This window comes from Rhinolophus ferrumequinum, chromosome 2 (genome assembly GCF_004115265.2).
Source record: "Rhinolophus ferrumequinum isolate MPI-CBG mRhiFer1 chromosome 2, mRhiFer1_v1.p, whole genome shotgun sequence".
Taxonomy (NCBI): domain Eukaryota; kingdom Metazoa; phylum Chordata; class Mammalia; order Chiroptera; family Rhinolophidae; genus Rhinolophus; species Rhinolophus ferrumequinum.
Window position 1 is genome coordinate 13670780 of NC_046285.1, and position 13345 is coordinate 13684124.

The window sequence follows — 13345 nt, forward strand, 5'->3', positions numbered from 1 at the left end:
ATGGCGAGGGCAGGAGGGCTACAAAAATGTCCTTGATGAGCCTGGAAATATAAGCAGGGACCTGGTTCTAAACTACATTCCAAATTGTTTTAAGAACCGAATGTTATCATATAAGAGCCTTTTAAAAAGTTGTGAAAAATGAATTGACATGATCATACCGTGTTTCCCCGAAAATAAGACCGGATCTTATATTAATTTGTGCTCCAAAAGACGCATTAGGACTCAATGTTGAGTGGATGTCATCCTGAAATGATATTAAGCCCTCATGTTAGGGCTTATTTTCTGGTTAGGTCTTATTTTGGGGGAAACATGGTATTTACATTTTAGCAAGCTCATGATAGCTACAATGAAGAGTTTAAAAGAGACATCAGAGGGAAAAGTACAAATAGGATATTCTTGCAGTAATTTAATGAAGAGATGAGGATATCCTGAACTAGGGCAGTGGGGACAAGATACATGGAAGCAGATGATATGACAAGTAAGTCTAGCGTAACCGCTGTGTGCTATAGAGTCTAGTGTCAGATACACAGGGTTCAAACTCTGTACTTACCTACCACAAAAGGTTATTGCAAATGACCTTTCATATATCCACAAGGCCTGGTTTCTCACATAGTGTATCCTCATTAAATATGAGCTATTATTGTACGACAGTTACTTTTAAAATAGGGCAAATAAAAGTGACAGTGTTTGTGCCTGCTAGCTGATCCAGGAAAGCGAGGTGTTTTTTTGTAATCTTATTGAAAAACAGTGTGTAATTTAATATGTTATCTACATGCATGACTAAGAGTTTCTGAGTATCCTTCTAAGTATCAAGAACTACTCATTTTGTATTTGTAAACAAAAATGTGCACCACACAAGCATCCCTTGGGATTAGTGGTCAGTTTTCTCCTGGAAGTCTCCTGCCACACAGCTCTGACAGCTCACTTGCACAGAGAGAGCTCCCACTGTCTTTGAGTTGCTACAGGTTTCAACTGCTGCTAGTTGTGCTTTTAATTATATTTTCTGTTTAGATTACCTTTTTCATGATCAATTTAGTTTGTGGTGGATAGTTTTCCTTATCCAGTGGTGTGTGTGAGTACTTCCATCAATAATATTTTTAGGCTCTACATTTTGAATAACTACTTGAAAGCGTGCGTACCTTGCAGTTCAGAAATGTATCTTTCAGAAGCCTGCGAATTATGCAGTCTCATCTCTTTGCTAATTTCTTGTAGTAAACTAAGATTTGGATATGTCTGAATAATGATTTGCCTTGCCCTTATTTACTGAAGTGAAAAAAAAAAAATCTTGAGAATGATTGATTTAAAACAGAAGGGAGAGGACTTGGTGAATGTACAAATGTGAGTAAATAGGAGTCACAGATGCAAGTTCTAAAGGCACAACTAGATGGAAAGCTCATTTAGGGCACTATATTAGTTACCTGTTGCTGTGTAACAAATTACCATAAAACTTAGTGGCTTAAAACACCATACATTCATTGTCTCACTGTCTGTGGATCAGGAACTCGATATGAGTTAGCTTAGTCCTCTGCCATAGGATCTCTTACAGCTTCAATGAAGGCGTTGGCCAGGACTGTGGTCTCATGTGAAGGCTCAGCTGGGGACTTTTCTGCTCCCAGGCTTACGTAGTTGTTGTCAAGAATTGGGTTCTCAAGGGTTGTTGAACTTAGGGCCTCAGTTCCTTGCTTGCTGTTGCCAAATGGGCTTCTCTGTTGAACAACGTGACATCTTGCATGATCAGAGGAAGCACATGAGTAACAAGAGAGGGATAGAGAGAAACAGAGAGACAAAAAGACAGACAGAAAAGATGAAAGTTACAATGTTTTATAACCTAATCGTGGACGTGACATTTCATCACTCTGCGATATTCTATTCATTAAATGCAACTCACTAGGTCCAGCCCATAGTCAGGGAAAGGAAAGTACCCAAGGGAATAAATTCCAGGAGGGAGTGATTGTTGAATGGCATAGAGAAAACGCCTACCATAGGCACCACTGTGTCATTCTGGGGTTATAGTCCTTAATGGTTTTATAGAACAGTACCGAGCACATTGTAGTGTTCAATATGTTCCTGTAGAATCAAATTGATTTGTTACAAACTTATGCGTATGTCATAAATGTGAACTACATTTTATCAAACACATTAGTCATTCAGAATTTTCTGCTCTTCCAGAGTAACTCACAGAGCATGTCGATGTAAAAAGAATGCAAATCTAATCCATGTTATAACTAGCTGGGTGAACTCTCATTTGTGCTTTTTAATTCTGTACAAAAATAAATACTTGGATCCTAACTAAATAGATTTTTTTTCCCTGTGGAGATCTGAACCCCTGTGCTGTAAACTTAGATCTGTGAGCAAGTACTATCTTATTTTTTTCCTTTAAAATATAACTTATTGATACCTCCCAGATTTTGTCATTTTAACCAGATTCTTTTTATTTCATCAGGTTTACCCTTCACCCTAGTTAAAGACCTGTTTGGACCTTTAGGTAATGCCCATATTACCATATGCTCTTCCTTTGGCTTACTTGTCAAGCCGCATTAAAATGTAGCTTTTAGTTCTTTCTGGAATAGGACCTTAAGGAGAAAAATATATAGACTCAGTTTGGAGCTGCTCTGCTTCTCTACATTTACAAGACCATTTTTAGTTCCTTTCATCCAATATATGTGAGTCCTTTACTTACAGAGAACACCTTCTGTTCTTTATCACCTGCAATGAAGCACGGGACAAAATCTAGTGATTTTGAAATGAATAATTTTGAAATGAATAATTAGCACAAAAATTAGAAACAGTACATATTATTTCATTTTACTTTGCTTACATTTATGAATGGATATACAAATCTCAGAAACATTTAAGCAAATGTAAGAACATAAGTGTCCTTAACAATCTGAGAATGTTAAAAATGACTACTTTTTCCTCAATGTTCTCTGCTTGCTGTGCTAGAACCTGCTGAAAAGTATGTTTTCTTTTGAATATTTTATTTGAGAGAGAAGAAGCATGTTTGATTACCCCAAAGACTTAAGAGTAAAATAAATGATATCGCTAAGCAAAAAAATGAATTAGGTGAATAGCATACAAACCTTGAAGAGCATTTTACAAGTTGAAGAGGGTACAGTACCAATTATCCTATTATCTCACCCTACTCTCCGGGTGAATAGTCTGAAAGCCTAAAATTATAGTTGATGTTAGATTTCTTGGCTTCATTTGCAAAATGGAATCATTTTCTTTTTTTGTGAATACCATAAACACATGTTATATTGTTTAAGAGTAGCAGTCCTTAGTTTATTCTGATATATATATATATATATATATATATATATATATATATATATATATATATATATATTTATCCCTGTGTCAAAGAATTTTTTTTTTTAATTTGTCTTGTTGCAAATTGCTGTAGCACTGTGTTTCTCAATGATCTGCAATGGTCCTACGTACCATTTGAGCAGAGGCTTTTTGGCATGTCATTTGTTAGGAGGCCAGTTCTGGAGAAGGTCTTCAGCTGGCCAGATGTATCATTTTGGAACTGATTGAGGGCCTGCCAAAACACCATTTGTTCCCAGGACCGGATATTGTAGGGGTGCTCACCACCCTGTTACCATATTTTTGCACATCTTAACATTGCATAAAAAGGCAGCTGTTCTGTATTTAGAATATAAATGAGTCACCAGCTTGCTCTCCCAGGAGGCTTTACCTGCGAGAGAACCACAGTGTTAACCCCTTCTCGTTCCCCTGCCTGACTGTCACATTTAAATGCACACTTCTCTCAGCTCATTCAGAAGCAAATCCTTACGCATATAAATCACACCTTTCCTGCCAGTTAGACAAGAGAACCAAAATATGTGCAGTTCACCGTACTAAAATGGAACAAATTTTCTCAACAGCGAAAAAGCAGTAAATTAATCAGTTTATAAACTGAGAGTGAGCAATTTGTACTGAATTCTTTCTTACTGCTCCTTCAGTAGGAAACAAAGCTTCTCTAATCTCGTAAAGGGCCATGACTGCATTAAGATGGAAAACCCTGTTAAAAGAGGTTTTGCAAAAGACAAGAAAAGAAAAGCCCTAAAAGTCACTCATTTGTCTCTCTGGAGCTATTTTCAGGGCAGAGGATTTTTATTTATTTGGAGAATGACAATTAACCTAGAGACTTTGCCCAACAAAGAAGCAGAGTGTTGAAATGGGTCTCATTACGGGATACCAAAGGCAGTTGGTTTGACCTAACCCACATTTGCAGTAGTTGATTTACATAACAGGCTAGCACAAGCTGCCTGATTTTGATTTCAAATAGCTTGATCAGTGTGTGTGTGCGTGTGTGTGTGTGTGTGTGTGTGTGTGTGTGTGTATGTATACATATATATATATATATATATACAGATAGATATATATAGATATACTAGATACAGTTAGCTATAGATATAGATACTGATATAGATATAGATGATATAGATATATAGATATATGTACATACAAATATATTTGTATATTTATATATAAATATAGATACAGATGAGAATTAGGTACAGATATAGATGATATAGATATAGATACATACACGTACAAATATATTTGTACGTGTGTGTATTTGTTTGCTTTACCCCTAGGTATATTTAGGAAACCAACTTTTGGATAGAAGGATAGAAAAACATCAAGAAAGTTAGGAAAAGCAGAGACAGTTAATGTATATGGTGTAATATTAGCTGGTCACAACTACTTTTTTCAGTGTTTTCCTTAAAATAGACATAGCCCTTACTTGCTAAATAAACCCAGCGCTCTGCCACCCGATCGGGCCAAGTTATTTCTCCAGGCTTTCCATCTTGTCAGCGGAAGAAAAGTACACACAGATAGACACAGATAGATAGGTGACATTTGGAGAGCCAGGCATGCCAGATTTTCGGAGGTTACAACGGAGGTCCAACCTGCTGTTCTCCTAATGAAAGGAGGGGAAAGTCAGGCTGGCAAATTGCTATAAGGGATATATCCCTGCTCCGAATGTCACGCTGCCCAGATGTCGCTCGGCAGGTGGAGAGGCAGAGAGAATGAAAACGGAGCCCTGTGTATGTGGGTGCTAGTGCGTTTCAAGGGTGAACAATGAGTCTATCTTCTGAAGTGTAAAGAAAACAGTGTGGATCTTGTCCATATTCATGTCATGAGAAAAGGCCTCCTCAGAGTTCTTATCCACTTCCCCTCCCAGACTGACACGCATTCATGCTCACAGACCATGTGCACATGACTTGTTTCTGGGTTTTAAGTATCATTAGACAATTTATTTTAATGTATTTGTATGCATATATGTATGCTTTTTAAAATAGAGAATGGAATCCTACTGCATACAGTTGTGTACCTTGAATTTTTGTTCAATCTCAAAACTATATCATGAAGCTTTCTCATCTTATTTCCCTTCGTCTTTTCTCATTTTCTACATTAGACTTTATAGCAAAGGTGCATGATCATATCGTCAGCCATTTCCCTGTTGATGAACATTTCAGGTGGCTCTAGAATATTTTAAATTGGGCATGGCGATGTTCTCAGTAAATGTCCTGGCAATTGTTATTAGAACAGAGTTAAGACTTGAGTTACCTTTCGCAAGAGAAAACCAAAGTGACTGCCATTGAGTTTTCTTTTCCTACAATTATTTTTCCTTAGTGTTACGAGATGACTTCCGGCAAAATCCCACAGATGTTGTAGTGGCAGCTGGAGAGCCTGCCATCCTGGAGTGCCAACCTCCTCGTGGACACCCCGAACCCACCATCTACTGGAAAAAAGACAAAGTTCGAATTGATGACAAGGAAGAAAGAATAAGTGTGAGTTAAATTAAAATGAATGCCTAAAGAAATTAACATGAAGTCTTAAAATGGATATATTTTATTATTTGATTTATTGTTAATAAAATTGTGGAACTGCATTGAATGGTAACTACCATTTATACTGTATTGAAAGGACTGAGAAAGGGTAAAACAATAACTTAGGAATGAAGTTTCAAAGAGACAAAACTTCTATAAATCAAGTGCACATAGTAGTTTAAGAATTACACCAATCTGAATATGTAAATGTATTTTTTCAGGTCAGTATTGAGGTCTTGGCTTTTTTTACAATCTTCCAATGCATCTATTGCTCATGCAGTATGTGAGTGTTAAAATGTAAATGATGGCTATAAACCACATTAATTAGAACAAATCTTTTTTGCACTATTTTCAAAATTATAACAGGAAATAATTTAAGGTGATAAATATTTCAAGCACTTTTCCAGTTTTTCCAATTTAATAATAATGTATTACTAAAATTCTATACATGAATTCATTTAAAAGTTTAAGAGATATGAAGTAAAATCAAAGTAAAAATGACTGGCTGGTTCTGCAGTTTAACTCATAGAAAAATGGTCTGTATTCAAGGGAAATTGATGATTACGTTCATCAGTTTATTAATATTCAAAGTAAAACACCCAGAAAAATCCTAAAGAGGTAGAGAGGGAATAGCATACAATTATTTTATTTTTATAAAGGATCCACTCAACGTTTGTATGTGACATTTGTGAAAACTAGTCCACTGAAATAGTAGATAATGTCTCAACTTTCTGATACTATTCTTAGTATATTTTTTTATATTCAGTACAATAATTGAGAATTAATATATTTTGTTTAAAATAATTTATCATTTAATGGAAAATGTGCCATTTCTATCAAAAGTTCATATAGCAAAGTGCCTATTATCTTTAAAATTATGTGGACATTGTGATCGCATCTTAATACAGAACCAGATAGGTCATGTAAAAGATCATAACATATATTTATGTGATTCTGGCTTGAACTGTTGACACTCTGAGGATCTGCATCACCCGGTAGACTTTGGTTCCCAATTATCTGTGCTTGGATGCCAAGCATGAATATATGCTCCTGGTGATGGCGTAAAATCAGTGTACAAGGGTTTTTAGTTTATATTCATATTATTTAGCTTTTGCTTTGTAACAAACACCTCAAAATACAGTGACTTACAATAACTATTTTACTTAAACTAAAGTTTTGTGGGTAAGCTGGTAGTTCTTCATTTCGGGCCAATTTGGCTGGTCTTTCCTATGCTTTTTCATGCTTCTGTGGCTTGTTGAGAGATGTACAGACAGCTGGATGATCTAGGATAACCTTATAACATATCTAGCAAGTGACTGACTCTCAGCTGGGCATCCTCATTCTTCTTCTCATGGCCTCTAATTTTCCAGCAGCCTAGCTCCGGCTGGCTCCCCTGGGGGTCCTGGGTTCTCAATTGCAGCAAAAGAAGGCAAGTGCCAATGTGCAAGCACCTTCCTTCTGGTAGAATATTGCTTTAGTTCCATTGGTCACATCAAGTCATGTTGCCAAACTCAGCTTCAAGGGGAGAAGAAATAGACCTTCATGGTCATTTTTATAACTTAGAGTTCATTATGGTCTACTATATATATTTGAGAACCAGTTGTCGGTCTTTTCTTCCCAGGTAAAACAATAATAAGAAAAGTTGAAAATCCCTTTCTGTGACATGGCAAGTTTTAGGACCTGAATTATCTCCAATGAGAATATACCTCCATCAGTCTTGTTTGCCCTATGCATTTAAAAATTAACAAAGGAAAACAGCATGTTTCTATATGTCTTTAAGAACACTCAATCATTGTGAAGTGATCCTTGGATTAGGTAAATACAAAATAAAATTAGAAAAGAAACTATGAGTTGATGATACACTTCCAGAAAACCTAATTCTGTCTCTCTTTTTTTCAATAGATAATATTTTAATCAGAATGATATCTAAAATCCTAAAAATCCTAAACACTTTCTTTTTTTTTTAATTCAAGTTTATTGGGGTGACAATTGTTAGTACTAATTCTCTTTTAATGTAGTCTTTAACAGACAGGCATTTTAACATTATTACATTTGTTTATTCAGTCAATACATGCTTCTTATTTAAGACATTTAGAGAGCAGATAGTAGAAGCCAGAGATTTGTACCAACTCATACTCGTGATTCAATAAATTTAATTTTTTTAATCCAACCTGTTGTCTTCAAAAGTTATCTCATAAATGCAATTAAGATGAAACAAAGATGATTAATACAAACAATTGAAATGCAAGCTCCCCGAATGCAGAAATTTTTATTACTCTATTTACTACTTAATCTCAAGTGCCTAGAAAACTGCCCAGCTCATAGAGGTACTCAATAAATATTCATGGAATCCCTCTGAGTCAGTTGTATTTTGTTATGTTATCTAGAGCAGGTATTTAGTGCTCCTTTCTGATGACAAATGTCAGTAGCAATTTATCCAACCAAATCTCGGAGTGAAGACCAACCACTGAAATTTGATGGGGACAGCCACAAGACCCAAAATAAAACCAGGCGGGAGATGAAGACTGCTTGAAAGAAGCATTCTCAAGGAAGTGAAGAAGAGGCTTATATTGGAGGAGAATTTAAGAGGAGAAAAGACACGTGAAGATGCCAAAATAGTGGGAGAGTTTTGTGTCTTAGACAATCAAGTATTTGCTTTAGGAAAAATAAAATATTGTGCTTAAATATTCAAAATTATTTATTATTGACCTTTCTTTTCCATTTTCTCCTCTTCCTTCTTTATCCTTTTTTTTTTTTTTTTCCCCAATTTTCACAGATCCGCAGTGGAAAACTGATGATTTCTAATACCAGGAAAAGTGATGCAGGAATGTATACCTGTGTTGGTACCAATATGGTGGGGGAAAGAGACAGTGATCCAGCAGAGCTGACTGTCTTTGGTAAAACTCTCTTTTAATTTATAAATTGCGATTTATACCTACTTTTCCTTTGCTTTTACATGTGTTTTTGGTTGTTGTTGTTGTTGTTGTTGTTGTTGTTGTTAACAAACAAAAAGGCCATAAAGGGACAGTTACTTATGATTTGTGATGAGCAGTGACAGACTGGAATTGTCTTGTTTTCTGGTTCTGTCTTGAAAACAAAATTTTTGATGTGAAGAAAAATAAAACTTTTGAAATGTTAGTTCACTGACTTTATTCCTGTATTTATAGGATTTTTCCTTTCATCAGAATGTAAACAATTGTTTTCTTTTTCTCAAAATCTATTTGAGATATTGTATTTGTCTGAAGTCTATCGCTCATTCCACTGTGATGCACTTATCAAATATCTATTATGCGCAAGACACAGGGTAAGGCTTTTTTTTTTAATTAGAGAGTGCAGTGCAAACACATTTCACTTGTTTTCTTCTTTAAAAAATTTCAAATTGACATATTTGCAGTGTTAGTGCATTATAAAAAGATTAGTTAGCTATGTACGTATATGCACACATACAATCAAAATTAGAAAAAACACATTTTTGTTTTTTTGCTATGATATTCATGTTCTTCAACTTTAAGATCCAAGACACTCTTTAATTGAATTACTTCAATTGATAGTTTAGAACCTTATAGATCAGTATCACAGAAATAGTGGCGAAAGCATTAGGAAGGAGAACATTGGGGATAATAAAGATGGCTGAGTAAACAAAAGTGAGGAAAATACTGTAGAGCATATGTGGAAAATTGAAAGAGAAATAAAAGACAGAAAACTGGGGAAAACAAGGATTTTAAAGATACTAGAAAATGAAACATTCCTTTAAAAGGCATTGAAGCCCCATCCAGTTTTCTGTGTGGAGATATATATTATATATATGCACATGTACACATGTACATGCAGAAACTTGCACACATGTATATACATACACATGCATATATATTCATATATATGCACACACACATAAGTATATGTATGTGAATATCTATATCTTAATAAGATATTTCACTATTGCAGATAGTATTCGATTTACTTTTTAACATACGAGAGAGATAACTATGCTTTTTAAATCACTTTCTGCTCCAGTAAAATAAACTTCTGATTCTATGCAGGCTAGGATAAAATCTGATTTCTGGTCATTATTCCAGAACACACCCGAGGGTCGCATCAGAATCCTGCTTACGTCCCTAAAGAAACTTCTTTTGTAGTTTTGGAAGTGCCATCGCATGGTGGAATGTGAGTGCCATGTTGCAGAAAAAGCCATATTATGATCCCCATTACATTTAAAGCATTGGGGTGTGCCTTCTGAAGATGTACCATAATGCAGGCCTCTCCTTTCAGTGACTCTGAGTACCAAGTAATCTCTGGTAATATTCTTCGTGGATACTAAGCAGCTCGAAGTCCTAAATGACAAAACCAGGAGAAATCCCATAATTCATTAAAGGATTTGAAGAGTAACAATAAAATTGTTCAAAGTGTGCATGCACATTTCTGTCCTGCAGAACTCACTCAGACAAGCATCCGTTTGCTGTTAAATTTCATGCAGTCGTCTATAAGAGTCCTAAAATGTGCTTCACCCTGAAGTGAATAAAATACAGATTCACCTGGTAAGATATGAAATCACTGGTCACTGAACATTAGCACTGAAAACCCACAATAACAGCTATTCTATTTAAAGAAACTTTCATCACTGTTTTTCTATAACTCCTACAAGCTTTGCAACAGAAAAACATTGCATTACAGCAGTGTATACTGCCTTCAGAAAGAAATTGAAAGTCTTTAATCTCATTACCCAAGCAATTAGACTTTCCGAAATGTGACTGTGATATGAAATATTTACCCTACTTTCCCTACAGACATTACAAGAACTACAGGAGATTCTTAAACATGTCAGGAGTTACAGGGGAACTTCTAAATTATTTTGAAAATAGCTATAAACCAAAGAGATTGGATTTGTCTAGAGGCCGTTCCTCTGGAAGAATTGATTTAGGAAGCTGAGTAATGTTTATCTGCTGGTGTAAACTAGTCAGAAAAGACCTAAAGGATTTTAAGTACAATATTAAGTTGAAGAGAAAAGTAGGATTCCAATATCAGTAAGAAAACAACATCCAAAACCACAAATAAAAGATAAAACAGTAGTGATAGTCCAAATCAAGGTTGTGACAAGTATTTCATGAGAGAGACCCCCTTTTTTCTTTTAATTCCCCAATTCTCAGAGAAAATGAAATAATCAGTGTGGTATATATAATAAGGCCTTCTTTGTTTTATTTTGGTGCTCTTGCATCCAGCATATGTTTTCTAATAAATCTCTTTATATTTTGTCATTGTTAAATATTATCACCTCTGACTTAAGTTTTATAAAACTGATTACATTTTATCCCTCCTCTCTCTGAAATTAATTTTCTTGTAGCAGCAATTCTGCTTAAAAAAAATCTGGCTACAGAAAGTTTTTAAATATCCTTCACAACCCTATCAATACTTTAAGATATGCTATACAGAAAAAGTATTAAAAATATTTAATTGTTCAAAAATATAATTCACTTACAAATAGCAAGAAACACGATGAAAGGGATAAAGGGTTTTTCCCAATACAGTAGTCATCTACAAACATTTTGAATCTTTAGTAAATGGTCTTAGAGATTTTTTAGTTTGAAAATTGCAACTTATATTTTAAAAATCTGCCCTTTCATCAAAGACATGACCCACGTAACTTAATGTTCAGAATGTTATTATGCCATACTCCATGAATCATTTATTTTGTCTGGTCTTTGATATTTGCTGGCCATAAAATAACATTCTGGTACTTTGAGTGGGAGGTAACAAATTCAAAAATTATAACCAAGCATCATAGTGTAATGGACATTAAAATCTATGGGAGAGTCTAGATGCCTGCATAAAGAATACTCACTAGCACTTTACATTAGTTCATGAAGTTCTTGAGATCCTGAAGACAGAGAAATTAGAATTAAGTTACATAATTTAGTTTTTAAGTTTAGATTTGGGGTATCTGTTATCCAAAATTTAACTAGCATTAAAAATAACCAAAAATAGCATGAATATTTTCCAAATGATTTTAAATGTTTATCAAAGTAACACATGAAAAATATTTTATGTCACATATCTACATTACAGATATTACAAAATTTATAATGAAATACAGAAATCTCTTGCCCCCACATTGCTTCCCACTGCGCACACACACACAGAGACACACACACACACAGAGACACACACACACAGAAACACACACACACAGACACACACACACAGAGACACACACACTGACACACACACACACACACACTTCATCTTTCAAATTCCTGCAAGCCTGTTTTATCTTTTTCGTGTGGAATTTATATCCGTATTTCTCAATATTTGCTTATTCTCAGTTCTATACATTATTTTGATGCCTATTTTGCAAGATGATGATTTGCCCACTTATATCCTCTTCTCTTCTCTATAGTCTCACCTCCACTTTCCCTTCTTTTTGTCCTTCCAACATATTGATTTCAGACACTTTGGTTATATTAATATTCAGAATTTGAGCTATTATAACCATGTAAATATTTCTAGTGAGCTAGGTGTTATGCTATTATGATGACATTTCTTTTCTGGTACTACATTCGTTTGTCTCAAATTAATACTAAACCCATTTTTTTCTCTTACTTGTATTTGTAGACACCTGGCATGCATTCTTCTTGAGCTCTCTAACAGAAAGTTTAAAATCCTCAAAGTTCTGTTTAGCTGTTAGGTTCCCCCTCGCTCCAGCCTTCCTGGTGGCCTCAGAACACCTGCTCAGTCTGACTGGGTTAGATCTGTTTAGGTCTACTCCAGAAACTGCATCCTGATGTTACCTTCCCTTTCCTCTGATACTGAGTCCCTATTTCCTGTATCCTGTATGTTTTTCTTGGTTCACTTCTATTTTCAGAACAGTGTTTCTCTCCTGCTTTATGCTCGACTGGAGCCTAGAGCTCATTATAGTCCAAAAGGCCTTTATTCTGTCTAAAACTTAATTGACACTTTGGCTCCTTATAGAATTCTAGTTTAAAATATATATATATATATATTTGCGCAGAATTTTAAAGTGGTCACTCCAAGATCATTTAGCTTCCACAGTTGCTATTGAGAAGACTATTGTGCTTCTCTTTGCTATGTGCTCAGTTTTCCTTTTTTTCTCTTTCTAAAATTTTAGAACTGTCTCTTTATCCGAGTTTTCTGAAATGTTTCAATCATATGCCTTGGTTTGACACTTTTTCTTTCTTTCTTTCTTTGGCTTTTTTTTTTTTTTTAACTCGCTAGATCCTAGGTGAGCAATTTCAATCTAAAAATTTTTGATCCAAATAATTCAATGAAATATACTTTCTGATTTGTCTATTCTGTTTCTCTGTCAAACATGTATTCGTTAATTATGTTAAACCTTCTAAGACTTCCTTTTCTCCTTATTTATTTTATCCCGTTCTTGTTTCATGGGTGTTTTACTTTCTCTTGTGTCTGAGGATTTTAATAACGCTGTTTACTTTCTAATAAAATTCACTTGCGATGCTTTCCTGCTTTTACATCTTCTGAGTTTCTCC

The 13345-nt window shown here is 34.9% G+C and overlaps 1 protein-coding gene across 11 annotated transcripts in view; it reads left to right on the top strand.

The window, feature by feature from the left end:
• Positions 1-13345, top strand: part of ROBO2 (roundabout guidance receptor 2) — a 1653426-nt gene that overhangs the window by 1479625 nt on the left and 160456 nt on the right. For all 11 annotated transcript variants that reach the window (XM_033131291.1, XM_033131233.1, XM_033131225.1 and 8 more), the window contains 2 exons: positions 5647-5804; positions 8620-8740. In XM_033131291.1, the coding sequence (XP_032987182.1) occupies positions 5647-5804; positions 8620-8740 (279 nt within the window). The remainder of the gene's footprint in view (positions 1-5646; positions 5805-8619; positions 8741-13345) is intronic.